This window comes from Balaenoptera borealis (assembly GCF_965194805.1).
Source record: "Balaenoptera borealis genome assembly, chromosome: 6".
Taxonomy (NCBI): Eukaryota; Metazoa; Chordata; class Mammalia; order Artiodactyla; family Balaenopteridae; genus Balaenoptera; species Balaenoptera borealis.
The window spans coordinates 20,736,660-20,753,204 of NC_138863.1; the positions used below are offsets into that span (position 1 = coordinate 20,736,660).

The window sequence follows — 16,545 nt, forward strand, 5'->3', positions numbered from 1 at the left end:
TAATGCTGGAGATGTGATAGGTGTCCTGTAAACCTCTGCTAAATTGACAGCAGGAAGAGACAGCCAAAGGTGGAGAAATAAAATGATCAAAAACTGCTTCTTCTTTTAAAAAAATACACTCTGAAATCAACTGGAAGTTCTCAGCAAATGCCTTCACGGTATAGGGCTGAAAATGAGCTCGGCATGGGGCATTCTTTTCAGTGGCTTCTCTTAATGCAAGAATCTGGCCACAGTTAAAAGAAAAAAAAAAAGTAGGGACTTCCCTGGTGGCGCAGTGGTTGAGAATTCGCCTGCCAATGCAGGGGACACAGGTTCGATCCCTGGCCCGGGAAGATCCCACATGCTGCGGAGCAGCTAAGCCTATGCACCATAACTACTGAGCCTGCGCTCTAGAGCCCACAAGCCACAACTACTGAGCCCACGTGCCACAACTACTGAAGCCCGTACGCCTAGAGCCCGTGCTCTGCAACAAGAGAAGCCACCACAGTGAGAAACTCTCGGCAACCAGAGAAAGCCCGCACAAAGCCATGGAAGACCCAACGCAGCCAAAAAAAAAAAAAATTAATTAATTAAGTAAATCTATTAAAAATACAGGTTTTAGAAATTGTGATTTTTTTAAATTTTTATTTATTTATTTATTTATTTATTTATGGCTGTGTTGGGTCTTCGTTTCTGTGCGAGGGCTTTCTCTAGTTGTGGCAAGCGGGGGCCACTCTTCATCGCGGTGCGTGGGCCTCTCACTATCACGGCCTCTCTTGTTGTGGAGCACAGGCTCCAGACGCGCAGGCTCAGTAGTTGTGGCTCACGGGCCTAGTTGCTCCGCGGCATGTGGGATCTTCCCAGACCAGGGCTCGAACCCGTGTCCCCTGCATTGGCAGGCAGATTCTTAACCACTGCGTCACCAGGGAAGTCCAGAAATCACAATTTTGATTGCAATGGCATTTGTTTACAAGGCTTCCTCTACCATTTTTGGAGAACGGAAGCTGTGCAGACTGTAGCTCAGGGGCAGCTGCTCCATTGGCACCGTATTCATAGAGATAATTTGCAGGTCAGAGGCTTCTGGCCTGCTGACCAGGCACGATTCACTATAATGAGTTGACATTTATGAGCAAAGGCCCACTGATGAGAGCCCACCAGGGGAGCCTGAGATCATGCTTCCCACTCCACCTGTTCAAAGGCTTCCTCTGTCCTTTTTGCACAGAGTATGTAGGGCCTTGGCCTCACCTGGAGCTCTCCTCAGTGCCCTTCTCTGAGGCAAGAGCTGTTGGCTTTCAGAGCTCCAGGCACCTACGCATTGGCCACTGGTCGCTCTACTGGAAAACACTAACCTGGAATCACCACAAGCGTTAGAACTCGGAGGGGCTGCTCTTATCTTACCCTAGAGGACACTCCAAGGTCAGAGTTAGGGGCAAAGCAGAGCTAAAATCTGAATCCAGCTCTATGGCCAGTGCTCTTCTGATCACACCACAGCCGAAAAGAAGGAATGGAAAGGGAAGTGTGAAAATCAGGGTGGGGGTGGGCGGGGAAGAGGGGGAATAAAGAACAAATACCCGCTTGGCGCCACAGTAGCGAAGTCCAAAGGTGTGGAACTGAGGGAAGAAAGTCGGCCTGACGGCGAGGATCTGCGTGTAGAGCTCTGCTGGCCGGGACATGGCTGGGGTGCCCGACAGTAAGATCACCCTCTTGGCAACCTAGAACACAAAAGCCCAAGGTGCTGAGACGCACAGAGGACACGCAAGGGATGTCCCCAGCACCACCAGGAGTTGGAGCCGAGGCCTCCGGAACAGTACACCCCTGGAATCTTGCATGAACACCTTCACTTCCTCGCACTCTGACCGCAGGTACTTCTCAAGTTCATGCATCTTAGATCTAAGGTAGATCTAGATTCCAAAGACACTATGGCTGGCCTCACTCCAGAGCTCTGGGTGGCCACAACTTGGGAACTCTAAGTGAAGGAAGGTACCATGACCAGAGAAAAAGAGCATGTGTGCTCCAAGAACCTCACGGTGTGACCCATGTAAGAGGCTGGGCGTCATCTCCTAAGCTGCCTCGGCCACACCCTCTGCCCGCATCTACATTAGCACTTAGTCCCTTACACTGAATTCTATCTTGTCTGTCTCCCTCACTAGACTGCAAGCTTCTTGAGATCAAGGACTGGGCTGTGTCCACCTTTGTTTTCGTAAAACAGTGGCTGGCACAAAGTAAGCAATCAATAAATATTCACTGTATGCCTAAAAATATTCACAAGGAAGCTAACTGGTGTCCTACGGAACGTGGAGTAAACTCAAAGAATCCAGCATGGTTAGAGGAAGGGGAAGTAGGGGAGACAGCAGCAGGTCCGAACTTTTTCCAGGATGGATTTCTGACACCCAAGCTGAACCTATGAGTAGATAATGACACCTAGGACCAGCCCTTTCTCAATCCCAGGAGAAAGCATCAGCAATGGCCTGTGTATAAGCTTCTATTTGTTTTCTTTAGAGGAAAAAAAAAAAAGGCTGTCACTAACTCAGCGGCACAATGCTTCGAGCCTAGAGATCCCTGATTCAAGCTCATCTGGCAGTTAATAAGGACTTAAAAGGTGGGACCCGGATCCATCTACCCTACACTCAGCCCAGGCCTGCAGCAGCCTGCTCAGCTGAGGGCAGGACGGGCATGAACAGTTGGTCAATTCCAATGACAGACTTCGGGTTCCTCCTTATCCTGACACCAACCTGACCCAAGAAGACCAGACCCAAAATCCTGCCTCTTACTCAGATGAGAAAGAGGGTGAGATAAAAAAGGAGACACTTCCCTACTGTACTGGAACATGGAATGGCCAAAGATCACTGGAGGTAAAATCCATTTCAGCTCTGGGAAGGGACCCTACTGGGGGGCTCAGTTGTCTAGAAACAGCTTGTTAACCACTGTAACCTTGAATTAATGATGGCAGCATAAGGCAATCGCATGCAGTCAGTCGCCTAGGGGAGGAAATTAGGTTTTCAGATAGATACACTGCCTCATCAAAATAAATAAATAAAGGTGCAGCAGAGGGAAGAAAAAGGATTCTTTATAAATATACAATATGTACCATTCTTGAGATGCACTTTTGCCCTCTCAGCAACTGCCAATACCTAATTCCATTATGACAGGAGAGCTATGAATTTCTCCAGCTATAATTTCCCACAGTTCAATTACCTGGGCCTTCTAATTTCCTACACGGTTTAATGCAGACTCATTAAAATAACAATGAGCTTCTTGAATGACGCCTGTAGCACCACTTGCCTTGGCTCAAGACCATTTCAATGAAACGGGGAAAATGAAAAGTCTTATCAGTAAGAGAGAATCAGCTCATCATCCAAACCTATTCCCCACATCATCACTGCTGTAGCCTGGGGATGGAGCCCGGGGAACAGCAGCTCACAGATCAGGAGCTGGAAAGTAACTCCAGGGTTCTCTGCCCGATATTTACAGGACGGAGTTGACATGGAGTCAGACCTCCCGTATACTGTCCAGACTAGGGGGGATGATGGGACCGTTGAAAATGGATGCTTGTGGGTGTTAAAAAAAGCAGAGGCAGCATTATGGAAAGAGAAAAAGGCCAGCTCTGAAAAGAAACCAGTACGGCGTCTCATCTATTAGGGAACGACTCAGCCTGCTCAGCCCCGACACGTCTACTGTCATCACTGTCATCCGTAAGGCCTTTAATCGTGCCCGGTTTCACGTGGTTTATACGCCACCCTCTACCCTTGAGAACTTCCAGTTTAGGAAAATATAAATGCATAAAACTACATAAATCAACCCTAAATTGAACACCTTACAGGTAACTCTTCTAGCACCCAAGAAACCCACGATGGAACAATGGAAAAAAACGATGTCTATTTAAGCGTCAGAGAGAAGTTAGTTGATTCACACGAGCAGGGGATTCTTCCTGCAGCCTGCCTGATCACACTGGGGGTGAGAGCAGACCCTCCAGCGGACACCACTCCCGCTCTGGCCTGAAGAGGCAAAGAGCCATCTCTCCAAACGCAGAAGGACTGGGTTTTCTCTTGTAGGTGCAGAGGAACTGGGTTTTCGACTCCCTGCTTGTATATCACAAGTACTGCCATTGTAGTACTGTACAAAACATCCAAAACCTGGTTACAAATCCAACAAAAGGGATCAGATGATACACATTCTGACAGATTTATACAGTAGAATACTATTTGTAAGAATGAGGTCCAGTTATCGGGAATGAGGTGGTATGATCACCAAGATACACCATTAAGGGAAAAAAGGAAGGTGCAAAACTGGTTGTAGAACACTCTAGGGAGGGAGAAAGGAAACACAGGTTGAATGTACTGACATGGGCATAGACTAATTTTTACAACTAAACCCCAAAATCCAGTAACTGTGGCTGTCTTCGAGGAGAGAGATCAAGGGACTGGGGGATCCAGAGGGGGGAGAAAGAGTTATTTTTCACTGTACACCCTTCTGTACTCTCTGAATATATCATCTAGTTAAACTACTTCAATGAAAAAGGAAAAGAAAAAGCTCAGACACCTTAGACCACTATTCTCATCTGATCTAGCCAATCGACAGACATAAAAGGACTCTAGGGGCTTCCCTGGTGGCGCAGTGGTTGAGAATCTGCCTGCTAATGCAGGGGACACAGGTTCGAGCCCTAGTCTGGGAAGATCCCACACGCCGCGGAGCACCTGGGCCCGTGAGCCACAACTACTGAGCCTGCGCGTCTGGAGCCTGTGCTCCGCAACAAGAGAGGCCGCGACAGTGAGAGGCCCGCGCACCGCGATGAAGAGTGGCCCCCGCTCGCCGCAACTAGAGAAAGCCCTCGCACAGAAACGAAGACCCAACACAGCTAAAAAAATAAATAAATAAAATAAATAAATTTATTAAAAAAAAAAAAAAGGACTCTACTCCCACAAAAAGAGAAACAGCTGTTTATTAGGGGAGGATGGTGGGATTCTGAGCGCCTTTCTTCTTCTAAAGAAATAATCTAACTGGTTTAACAGTAAAAAGCACTATAAATTAAAAAAAAACCACTAAAGGAAACTCAAACACACCTCACTGCTCACAATGGAAAAGTCAGATACCCTTCAGGGCTGGAGTCACGTGGAGAAAAAGACCATGTGATCTGGCCTGAGCAGGAGTGAAGGTGGTGATGCATGGCCAGACTGGATTTCAGAGGCAACTATCAAAAGGTAAAACTACAACCCAGAAATTCTGAGTGGAAGAATTCGTCCTAAGAGGACAAAGTATACAAGCTATGAACATACGGACGATGTTCACTTGCAGAAGTATTTATAATAGCTAAACAGTGTCCAACACTAACGGTTAAATCATGGGACGCGTCCATACCACAGAACGCTCCCAAGCCATTAAAAATGATCTTGCCCTACAGCTGACATGTTAGAAAAATAACCAAACTGTTAACAGTGGTTTTCTGTGTTGGAGGGATTAAAGGTGATTTCAGTTTTGTTCTTTATAGCTTTCTGTCTTGCCTACTTTCACACAGTTGACCCTTGAACAACATGGGTTTGAACTGTACAGGTGCACTCAGGCAGATGTTTTCAATAGTAAGTACTACGGTACTATACTGCCCGAGGTTGGATGCATGTCGGTACGTGGAGGAACCTCAGATATGGAGGGCCAGCTAAATATAAGTTAAAGGCACGCTAAACCCACGTTGCTCAAGGGTCAACTGTAGATGAAAATAGAACCACCCGCTTAGCAGCCCAGGAAAACAGTGCTGTCGGGGAAGAAAGATGTCACATTTCCCAGGGGGCAACACCACCAGTTTCTTACGACCTAAGCAAAACGTCCTCTGCATGCAGCTGCTGTTTCCATTCAGGAAACCCACATGATCTGGCCTATCTCACAGACAGTAGGATATAACCTAATTACCTCACCATGAACATCTGCTGAAAATATTTTGACATATTAATTATCAGAATATAGTTCTAAGAGACGCACAAGTTAGAGGAACAGTCAAGTGGTATTAAACTCGGCCCTTCTTTGGCTCTTCAAAGGCATTATTTTCCTTCTTCCCAACTCTCCTCTTATTCCCAAAATACCTAGATTCACTCATTTCCTTAGAGTATCTGATCAGTGGTTCTCAACAGAAATGGGGAGGGGTAATTCCCCCCTCCTCCCCCGGAACGCTTGGCAAGACCTGCCAAGACAATTTTGGTTGTCACAACTGAAGGAGCCAGTGGCATTTAGTGAGTAGAGGCCAGGGATGCAGCTAAATGTCCTATGATGCCCAGGACAGCCCTGTGGATAACAACGAATTCTCCAGCCCAAAATGTCAATAGTGCCAAGGTTGAGGAACTCTGATCTCGATGGAAATACAGCAGAGAGGTGGGAGGCCTGATTAACAGAATAACACAGGATGCCTCCTCCTCCTCCTCCACTCACCTGTGCCAACGGTCCAGCACATGTGAAGTCAATGTTATGGATGACAGTGGCTTCGAGACACCCATGAACAGGTTATATTCATGGGTTCTGTTTTGAAATATTAATTCATCCAAGTTTTACGGCCAATGCAGAGAAATACATACTAGATAGCAGTTAAAATTTTGTTTTAAATGTGTCACTCTGAAATATACCCAAGATCTGAAAAATGTAGACATTGCTTTAAAAGGTCTGGCTCAGAAGCACATATTTCAGAAACCAATATTTAAGTCCAGCTTGCCTGACCAGGCAATGAGTGCATTAACAAGACAGTTGCTAAGAAGCTTTCCTATTATATCTTTAATGATATCATCTATCTACTGTGCAGTTTCTTTTGTCTAAACAATCAGGGGTACAGATTTAATTTTAGTTATGGCTGTAATATTGGAACCACAGTACCAGGGTCTATTAACATTTTTCAAAAGAAAACATATTAAAATTCCCCAAAAGAAGGATCACCACTTTGGGAAAAACACTTAAGTGTGTCCATAAATGGCTCTCAACCTATAAACATTTATAGGTAATTTGGGCAGAGAATCAAGGTTTTTAAGTAAAGGACCTTTAGGTTTGGAGAGAATGACATAATCCTGCTTTGGAAAATGTTATCATATCACCTGTTACTCCGAACACAAAACAAACTTGAAATGAGCAGACACTCAAGTGTGTTTTGTGGGGAGTTGGAAAAAATTAATTTTCAAATGCTATTAAGTTTCACCAACATGTAGTATATTTGTTTTCCCTAGCTTAGGTACAACTTAAAGCTTCTTTTAAGCAATAAAAGCTGCAGTTTTAAAATCAGGTGCAACCCAAAGGCCACTTTACTAGGGCCCAAGATAAACATGCACTTTTGTTTGCTCAGTTCATACAAACCAAAGGAGATTCCCCCAAAGTCACCTGTGAGATATTTCTACCTTGTTATGAGAGAAAAGACTACTTTTCAAATTGTACAACTTTTTTCCCTGAAGTAGGAAAAAGCTCACCCCAAACAGACGGAAGGAAATTTGGGGGCCTTCCCTCTGTTGGGGATGGAGGGGCTGGGACATAAAATATAGACACCGAAGTGTGTACCACACAAAGCATGGAGCTTATACTGCAGGTCAGAATAGAATGCCTTTGGATAAAGATTCAAAGCTGCACTGTACACACACACACAGACACACACACACACACACCCACACCCTTTCTGCTCTGAAACAAGGACTCAAGCAGCCAAAGGCTCGGCATAGGTTAGACCACCCCAGAAAAGGATGTGGACGGCTGACCTTCCTGCTAACAAAACAGCCTTAGGGCGGCCCCAGAAAAGGGTATCATCTTATTTATAAAGCAGGTCTCAGCTTTGTGGCGCCTCTTGCTGATGCCCACGGCCTGGTTCTGCACCATAAGAGCTTTGCCCCGCAAGGCACGTAGAAGACAGGCAGTCCCTCCAGGGCTGTTTAGAGGACCTGCTGCTGGAGGCTGTCCCTCTGCCTTGTCCAGGAGGAGCCCGAGGACAGTCCAGAGTGAGTTCCAACCTGGCCTGTGTCCTTCAACAGGTCTTCATCTTTGAGGGACAGACGACTGCACTGACCACTAGTTCCTCAGCAGGATGTTAGGAAGAAAAACGAATCTGGTACCGAAGTCCTAAGCAGAGATGCCCTGAGTCAATGCTAGGTCACATCCACGGCCCGCAGCCCTGGACTTGCGGCCCCTGCTCCCCTTGGACACCAGTCCAGCCCGAGCAAAATACAGCAGATCTCAGTGCCGAGTGGGCTCAGGCACCAAGTCTGTCCTCAGCAGCACTCACCTTGAGGAGGGGCACAGCTGTACGACAGCGGGCAGTCTTAATGTTTTTGAGGAAGTGAGATTCATCCTGAAAAGAAACAGTCACGTAAGTGAACAAGGCCAAATCCTGAGTAGACGGAGAGAGCCCACGTCAAGCTTGACCCTGGTACGGCGTCGCACTGAAGCTGCCTCTCTTAGTGCTTTCTCCTTCAAGGAGACGGCTGGGGGCCTGGGCAAGGACCAGGCTCTGGGGCACCTTCTCTATGACATTGTGAGCAAGTCGCTTCATCTCTCAGGGACAGTTTTCCACTTGCAGAGTGGGGCTGGCGACTCTCCTGCCCTGCCCACCTCGCACGCGGCACGGGACAAACCCCTGAAAGGTGCTCTGCTATCTTATCAGGCTGCACCGCCCCCCTGCACAGCACTAACGCCGTGTGCTGGAGACCCGTGTGTGCCCCGAGCTGGCTCAAGGCTCTGCGGCCCAGCCCGCGCCTTCTCCCCCCCGCTTCTCTGAGCTCCCACAGGCTCTGGCTCCCGCGTCTCCGAAGGCCCCGGAACGGACTGTAATGATCTGCGTGTGTGTCGGTCTGTCTCACTGGACTGCGGCTCCCCGGAGACCAGGGGCTGTCCGCTCGCTCCACACCCGCGGTACACAGCCCTGTGCAGGGCCCAGAGCTGCCTTCGACCTCTGGCTAGCTGAGCCAATGGATGAAGGCGCCTCCCTCGCGGTCAGCCCGCAGCCGGGAAACCCGAGGCAGAGGCCCCACTGCAGTCTTGTTGACGCGAGTGACTCAGAGGTCCTCAAAGAGTTTTCTAAAAACCCTTCCTTTCGTTCCTTCTAGATGAGACGTGCACTAGACAAGACGAGCAGCAAGATCTGGGAGGCCGCTGCAGGTAGAGAATCCTATTTTTAGAGGAGGAAAACACCACTGGCTTTTTCAAGTCACGCGTTTGAATAAAAAACCTTTCGTGTTACCCAGAGGCACTGGGTTTCCCTGTTCTGCCAAGAGGAAAAGCGAGGGTAAGCTTCCCCTGGAAACCATCTACCGCAGGCTTCGCCCCGGGACGTCTGTCACCTGGACTGGGGGTGGTAGCTGGCCGGACGGGGCTGGGGATGGGAGAGACTCACTCGTTTTCAGGGCTGTATTTGTGAGCCGTGTAGACACACTGAGTACTGACAGAGGAGGCTGGAAGCCAGTCTCTCTAGACTTTCCTTCTGGAGTACGAAAGGAGTTAGAAGAAGGAAAGCGGCAGCTAAAAGATGTACCATCACATCTGGGAGCAGGACTCTAAACTCTAAAGCCTGCTTTAAAAAAAAACAACTAGGGTAAAAATTGCTTTATTTTGGTAGGAAGGGAGCGTCCTTTTATCAGCTGGAAGAAAATCTATTAACTGTTTGAATTGCACGTCTGAGTCACGCCGACAGGAGGGTACCAGATGGAGGCACAGCCCATGCTGTCCAGGCTGTAGCTCCTGGAGCCCCGGGCCGTCGGGGGTTCACGTGCTCGCCTCCATCATGACCCACCGTGGGGAGAGGTGGGCTAGAAACCCCCAGCACGGACCTAGTAAACCACAATTTTTCAAAAAGCGCCCGCCCCTGCCCCAGAAGATCCTAATACATAGCCAGGGTCGAGAACCGCTATTTGAGAGAAATGAAAGATCACATCCCTACAAAATAAAGCCAGTGATTTCTACTCTCCTAGAAACCTAGTGAGGCTCCATGAGATTACAGACATGGACATTCTTAGAGCTTTCGAGCAGAAAGTTTCCCCAGAGATAAAGTACTTAAAGACTTTGCCAAGTCACTTACAATGATGACAACTCTAAAAGGGGGTTTCAGCTGCTTTTCTAACTTGCTCAGAAGATCAAAACTGACAATGTTGACCAAGCCAGCTGTCAGGCGGTCCTTCCCAGTCACCACGACATTGATGTGGTCTGGGCTCAGAGATGGCAGCCACTGACGGAAGGCCTGGGGGTGACAGGAGAGAACAAAAACCAAGTGGCGATCCAGCCTGGCAGCTGCCAGCTGTGGCCCCGCTAACCCACCCACCGCCTCTCTCCACGCGGACCGACGTGAACGCTCCCTGAAGACAAACTCGGTCTCTTCCCCTCCCGGCCCTCCTGCATTCATCATAACCTTGTCCCCACAAACAACCGTCGCCGCCCTGTTCCTCTCACCCACCCACTCCCCTTCGCTTTCCACTAACGGGACACTTCCCTCCTCGGTAAGCAAGCACTTGTTAGCAGTTGCTTTGGGGTGTCTGTGGATTCCACCTCTGTGACCTCTAGCTAGATGACAAGTTTCTGCAAGGAAAGAATGCAACTCTTTTCAAGAGGAATTTTATAAAGGAATTTTTAGCAGAGCCTGGTACGCCAAAGGCACTGACGATGATGAAAAGGTTCAGTGCTTTCTACAAAGGCACCTGCTTTCCCCAGAAATCTTGCCATCTCTAGCCAAAGCCAGTACCTGGAGCCAGTGGACGGCCACCAGGTGCCTCTGTCCTTGGCCGGGGGTCTGGGTGCTCCCAGTGAGCCTGGGCTGACACCATTCTGACTCCGGGAGCGCTAGGCCAGGCTCTGTCCTGCTGATAAGCATCTGACCATCTGCTCTTCCCTAGAATTTCCAAGGGTGCTGTGGGAATCTAACGTGTGTTGAACTGTTAGTTCCTAGAGGCTCTGGCACAATTCAGATCACAAGGACAAGAAAAGAGTGAGGTACTGTTTCGATATGCACTTTTTTTAAGTTTTGCTTTCTCCTGGGTTGGAAGGGCATGTCTGGGCGTCAGGCCCCCTGGCTGCAGGCAGAGCTGCCTCCTCCCCAAGAGCAGCTCACGGGGGCTTAGTAACAGCCTCGGCATGAGGAAGCCGACAGCCAGCTCGAGCAGCATGAAGCTGGGAAAAGCTACGGCCGATGAACCACGTCTTCCATCCTCACCCAGTTTGCTTACGTAGAGTTTTATTCATTTCATGGGACCGCTCTGATCCTTGGATTTACGGGAGACAAAGCTCACAGCTGAGTGATAATACAATGGCCATGTCAGGTTTTTCTGCCATAAAGGTGCCCGGTAGACTGTGAACCTCCTGCCCACACCACCTGCTACCGGTGTGGGCCCTGAGCCCAAAGTCAGGAGGTGCGACCTCAAGGCCCCGGAACCGTTCCTCACTAGCAGTAAGCATGGTGCTTAACCTCTTGGAGAGGCAGTTTTCTCATCTGTCAATGGGGTTAATATCTTGTGCCTGCTGCACACGGCTGTTTAAGGATGAAGGGAAATAAAGGAAGTAAAACTATTTTGAAACTTAAGTGGGGCAGAGGTGAAAGGTGTTCTTCGCAGGGGCACCGGAGGTGCTCAGGAAGCGTCTACTGACAGACGGAAGCAAGTCTGAGCTTGGTAAGGCCTTGCCCTTCCTCCCTAAAGGCCTAGCCTGATTCTAACTCAGAAAACCAGGAGCCTGGCCTCAGCAGGCTCCCTTCCTCCTTCAGCTGAGACAGATCTTTCGAGCTCCCCAGGTCCTGTCCCCAAACTGCCGTTTGATGACTCTGACACTGAGGAAAGCCTTCCTCGTTAAAATCACGGCACCAGGAGAGCTGACCTGCTCCCAGGTGAAGCGCACAGATGACGGTACCACCACCAGGAGCGGCCACTCCTTCCGGTAGTAGGCGGCTATGCAGATGGCTTGGATGGTCTTCCCCAGGCCCATGTCATCAGCAAGCAGCAGGCGGCCTCTTTTCGCTATGGCAAAACTGAAAGCAGACACGGTCAGGACAGAGCACGGCGGCTTCCCAGGGCGTCGGCTAACCCGCCCTCGAGCTGCCACGTGAAGCCACACAGCCGCTTGGTGTGGGCGAGGCCCAGGGGATATAAAGGAAGAGCGTGGGAAACAGTCCCTAACGAGGGGCTGGGAGGGGCACGCTTGTCACATGAGGGATCTGCTGGGAAGGGAAGAAAGAAGAGACGGTGGGGTGGAAAAACAGCTTTCTCCAGATCAGACAGGACTCTGTACGCATAAAGCTGGCAAAGACAGAAAATGTTGGAGAAAAGGAGGATGGCCAGAGAGAAGGATGGAGCAAGAGTGTCTGCCTAAGAGGAGCACCGACCTCAGCAACGTGTCTCATTACCTAGCAGCCTCCAGGGTCCCCAAGCCCTCCAGGGCAGCAGCCCTTGCTTACAGTTTGTGAATAAAGCACGGAATTATTATTCTACTCCTTCGGAGCCCGACTGGCCTGGGTTGGAATCCCAATTCCACCACCTGGGAGCCATGTGCCTTTATGCAAGTTATCTGACCTCCTCGTGCCTCCGCTGTAACGTGGAATAACGACAAGGCCTACCCCAGAGAGTGTTACGGGGGTTCATGATGTTTAAAGCACTTAAAACAGTGCTTGGTGCCGTCGTAAGTGCTGGGGAAGTGCTTCCCTCACAACAATTATTCCCCCAAAGGAGAAAAATAACCAAGACACAAACAGTGATGGTGACTTGCTTGACTGGCATATGAATCAGTGAAAAGCTAAAAGGATCCCCCGTGCCAGATGCCTGGTCTCCTGCTCCAAACACCACTCCCCTTTCATCGGAATTCCTGAAGAACTGATCATTTGCTCAGGAACCTGATAATAAGCCAGTCGACTAGCTCTTCTCCTTTCCTTCTCACCCAGAAAAGACAGAGAATGTCCCCTCTTCTGACCAGCAGCTGCTATGGCCCACAAGAATTCCGGGGTGCACATGGCCTTTCTGAATTGCCTGGAAACGGCATTTCCGCCCTTCAGAAGCCAGTGCCCAACAAAGGTGGGAAAGTGAGCAGCGGGTCTGCGGGTGGCGTGAGCCCAGGACACCCAGGCTCAGCAGACAACGAGTGTCCTGTCGTGGTCCTGGCACTTCTCTGTCCTCCCAGCTGCCACACGGCCCACCGGTTGAGAGGTGGTGCCCCCTCCCCACCCCCCTGGCCGTGGCCACCAGACTCCTGCAATGGGGGGGAAGGGAGCCCACCCTCCCCTCGTCATGCCGACCTTGGTGAAATCTTCCGGACCATTTCCGGGATCAACTCAGACAGACGCATGCGGAGAGACAAGTATAAAAGACTTATTTTTTTTACATTACTTTCTGATTTACAAAACTGGTGGTCAGGATGACCAGGGGCACCTATGCAACAAACCAGGGAGGGCCTTTTGTTTCAGCCTCCAAGGCATCGCTACCATTTACAATGTCTGCACGGCTTCATCCACCTGGTCATTCCCAAAGCAGAACAGATGCTTGAATTTCACAGCGTTTCCTTTTACTCTGCCTTGAGGTAGTCCAACTAAGGAACAAAGTGATCACAACTGAGAACAAAGATGTCGCCTGGATAATAGAGAGACAATCACACAGCTGAATGCCGTTTTCGACAGTGTAGTTTGGTATTACACAAAAGACGCTGCGCTCATCATCAGAAGATAGGATTTCAGCCCCAATTCCACTTTTGGAAACTGAGCAGCTTTAGACAGAGGACTGTTTTCCTTGGTCTCAACTCACTCCTCTATTAAAAGGAACCGTTTAGATATTAGAGCAGGCTGATATCTATCTAAGAGATTTTGCTCTGTACATTTAAATGTACATTTAAATGAGTTTCCAGTTGTAGTACTTACATAAAAAACAAAACAAAAACGTGGAATTGACAGCCCTTCCCTTAATACCAAACTCCTCCACTTCAGGGAATGAAAGTTAAAAACTGGAATTAATGCAAAGTTTTGAAGAAAGGCTGCAAGTACCATTAGCAGTTTCAGAGCCATAGAGAAAAAGATGGAAACAGCTGGCTGTGCTCTGGCTCTGATGTACATACCCCGGGGTGCCTCGCACCCACCACCTCTCAGCGTGCACCGCATGTGCCCAGGGATCTCCAGGGGAGCCATGAAGAACCTGGATTCTAAAGACGGGGGCTGTCCAGGAGCTGGGGGTGGGCAACCTCTCTCAGCATTAATGAAGGAGACGGAGGAAGAAAGATGAAAGGGAAAACCCACCTTGAGCCTGGGTAAAACGAGGCCCAAAGGACATCTCAACAGATGAAAGAAACGGCAAAGTGCGTTATCTAAGAGAGATGGCAGCTGGAAGGCAAAGGAAGAAAAGGGTGTGGGGAGAGCTGGGACCGTGGGGATGCAGTGAGGTCCCACTGTGCCCAAACTGCACCCGGAGAACAAAATCCTACAGAGACAGCAGCCAAGCTTTAACCAAAACACCACAAGTGGGCTGCACGCGGGCAGGCTGCCTTCGTGGGCCATGTCCATTGACAATGTAGGGCCTTCCTTTGCATGGGGCTCTATCTCCAACCACACGGCCTGACATCAGATCTAGCTCTTATTATTGCTACACGGAGTCTCAAGACAGCCTCTTCCCTCTCCTCCACCTCCCATCTTTCTACTAGAAGGCAAATTCTGGGGCAAACCTGTCATTTTGTTTCTCCTAAGAAACTCTGGAAAAAGGGACAGGTCAGGACGCGGGCTTATCTTTTTTCTTTCTATCAATATAATAAGAGCACTTTCTTTTGGAAAACCACCACTTTACACTCTCAGTCCAAGTAACTGGGGTGGGGCAGGCCCTACCCTTTCGCTCCAGGGATGGGCCTGTCACCTGGTCTTACCAGGAAGACCTCCGAGGCCCCCAGGACACAGTGACTGACCAGCTCAAGCGTCAGCACCAAATTTCAGATATTTCAGTGTGGGACCCACTAGAAAAGAGGTGCTTCCGCTGGGCTGCAGAACCGATGGGTGCAAAACGGAAGCCCCTGGCTGCCCCCGCTGCCACACTGGAGGAGCACCTGGCTGAGAACAAAGCAAACTAAGAAGAAAGCAGAGCTGAGAGGGGCACAGAGTCCTGATGAGCTCTTTAGAGACCCTGGGCTTTCTATTACACGCAATGAGAAATCTCTTTTCTTACACTACTCTGAGTTGGGTTTCTGCACACTTGCAATACTAGTTAATTAGGAATGCAATTCCTAATTAACTTATGGAATTTGAAATCAGTGGTTACAATCAGGCTTTGGTGACAGCACACCTGGGCTGTTTAATGCTAATACCCAGATGCTTCTAGACGGCTGTGAAAGAGCATTCATGAAAGAGGGAGCATCTGAAGCCAGTCTGTGGTGAGCGATAAATCTGAGCAGGAGAGAGCAAGAGGAAGACAGATGAAGAACCTACTTGACTCCAACTCTCTGAAAGGGCAGCAGGCTAGACACGAGCTTGGAATCCACTCTGGACAGGTCTGCCTCAGGGATGTCTGCCACGGGACACAGAGACGTCTTCTGGAGCTGAGCGGCGAAAGCCAGGGTGAGAGTCTTGGGCAGAGGATCCAGCTGAACTTGTGGAAGGCAGCGCACCCTTTCCACTAGAAAGGAGAACAGAGGTGTGTGAATTAGAGCGTTAATGTGCAAGATTTCTGGGGGAAAAAGAAGGGGCTTTGAGATACAAAGTTCAATGGCTGGAATTCTGCTGCATGCCATCTTCTCCGAAAAGTAACTGGAGAGAAAACTGGGTGCAGACAGATGCATGGCAGAGAACCAGTTTTCCCTCTCTATTCCTAGTGTCTGCAAACAAGAGGGCACTCAGTAATGCAAAATTGATCTTCACTACACTACACAAACACCGGAAAGAACTAAAGTGTTCTTGTGACCGATCTATTTCTAACCTCAAGTCATTTAAAAAATTATCTTAGTATTCCCATTCAATAAGTAAGGACCCATATTCTTCAAAAATCAGCCCAGGAAAAGCAAGGCCTAAAATGAATAAATCTTGCCTTGTTTCTAATCTCCTTATGTTTTATTCTGGTTTCAATGTTTGAGAAGATGGAGAACTTTAAGCTATATGCTGTCAACAGGCAAGACACTGTGGTCTATGCAGAGAAGCTGTTAGGTATTTCCAAGAAAGATCAGTAGGACAGTAGTGCTATTTACAAACAACAACAAAGGGCAGAGTCCATGCAAAGGCCACCAACTGACAACAATGCACGTGGCCCTGCACACTTTTGACCTTTTCCATGAGGGAATAAGCATCTCCTCTCGAGAGAGGTGAGTTTTACGGGTATTGGCAAGCTAAGGACTGTGGGCAAATCAGTCTATTACCTGTTCTGGTAAATAAAGTTTCACTGGAACACAGTGGTGCCTATTTGTTTATGGACTGTTGTTTACTGCTTTCATGCCATAATGGTGGACCTGAGTCGCTGGGACAGAGACCGCATGGCCCACGAAGCCTAAAATGTTTACTATCTGGCCCTTTACAAAACAAGTTTACCAACCCCTGCTAAGCTTAGAGTCTAAACTATTACTAAGGGTGGCCATGACTCTCCTTCAATTAAAGCTTATATTTAGGGGTCTTTACTTTCCTTCCACGTGTGCTGG

General features: G+C 48.9%; 1 protein-coding gene across 4 annotated transcripts in view; it reads right to left on the reverse strand.

Annotated features, from left to right (window-relative positions):
* SMARCAL1 (SNF2 related chromatin remodeling annealing helicase 1) overlaps positions 1 to 16,545 on the reverse strand; it is a 47,531-nt gene that overhangs the window by 18,108 nt on the left and 12,878 nt on the right. For all 4 annotated transcript variants that reach the window (XM_082397007.1, XM_082397005.1, XM_082397006.1 and 1 more), the window contains exons 7-11: positions 15,350 to 15,536; positions 11,782 to 11,932; positions 10,001 to 10,159; positions 8,213 to 8,278; positions 1,551 to 1,691 (exon numbers count right to left, since the gene is read on the reverse strand). In XM_082397007.1, coding sequence (XP_082253133.1) covers positions 1,551 to 1,691; positions 8,213 to 8,278; positions 10,001 to 10,159; positions 11,782 to 11,932; positions 15,350 to 15,536 — 704 coding nt within the window. The remainder of the gene's footprint in view (positions 1 to 1,550; positions 1,692 to 8,212; positions 8,279 to 10,000; positions 10,160 to 11,781; positions 11,933 to 15,349; positions 15,537 to 16,545) is intronic.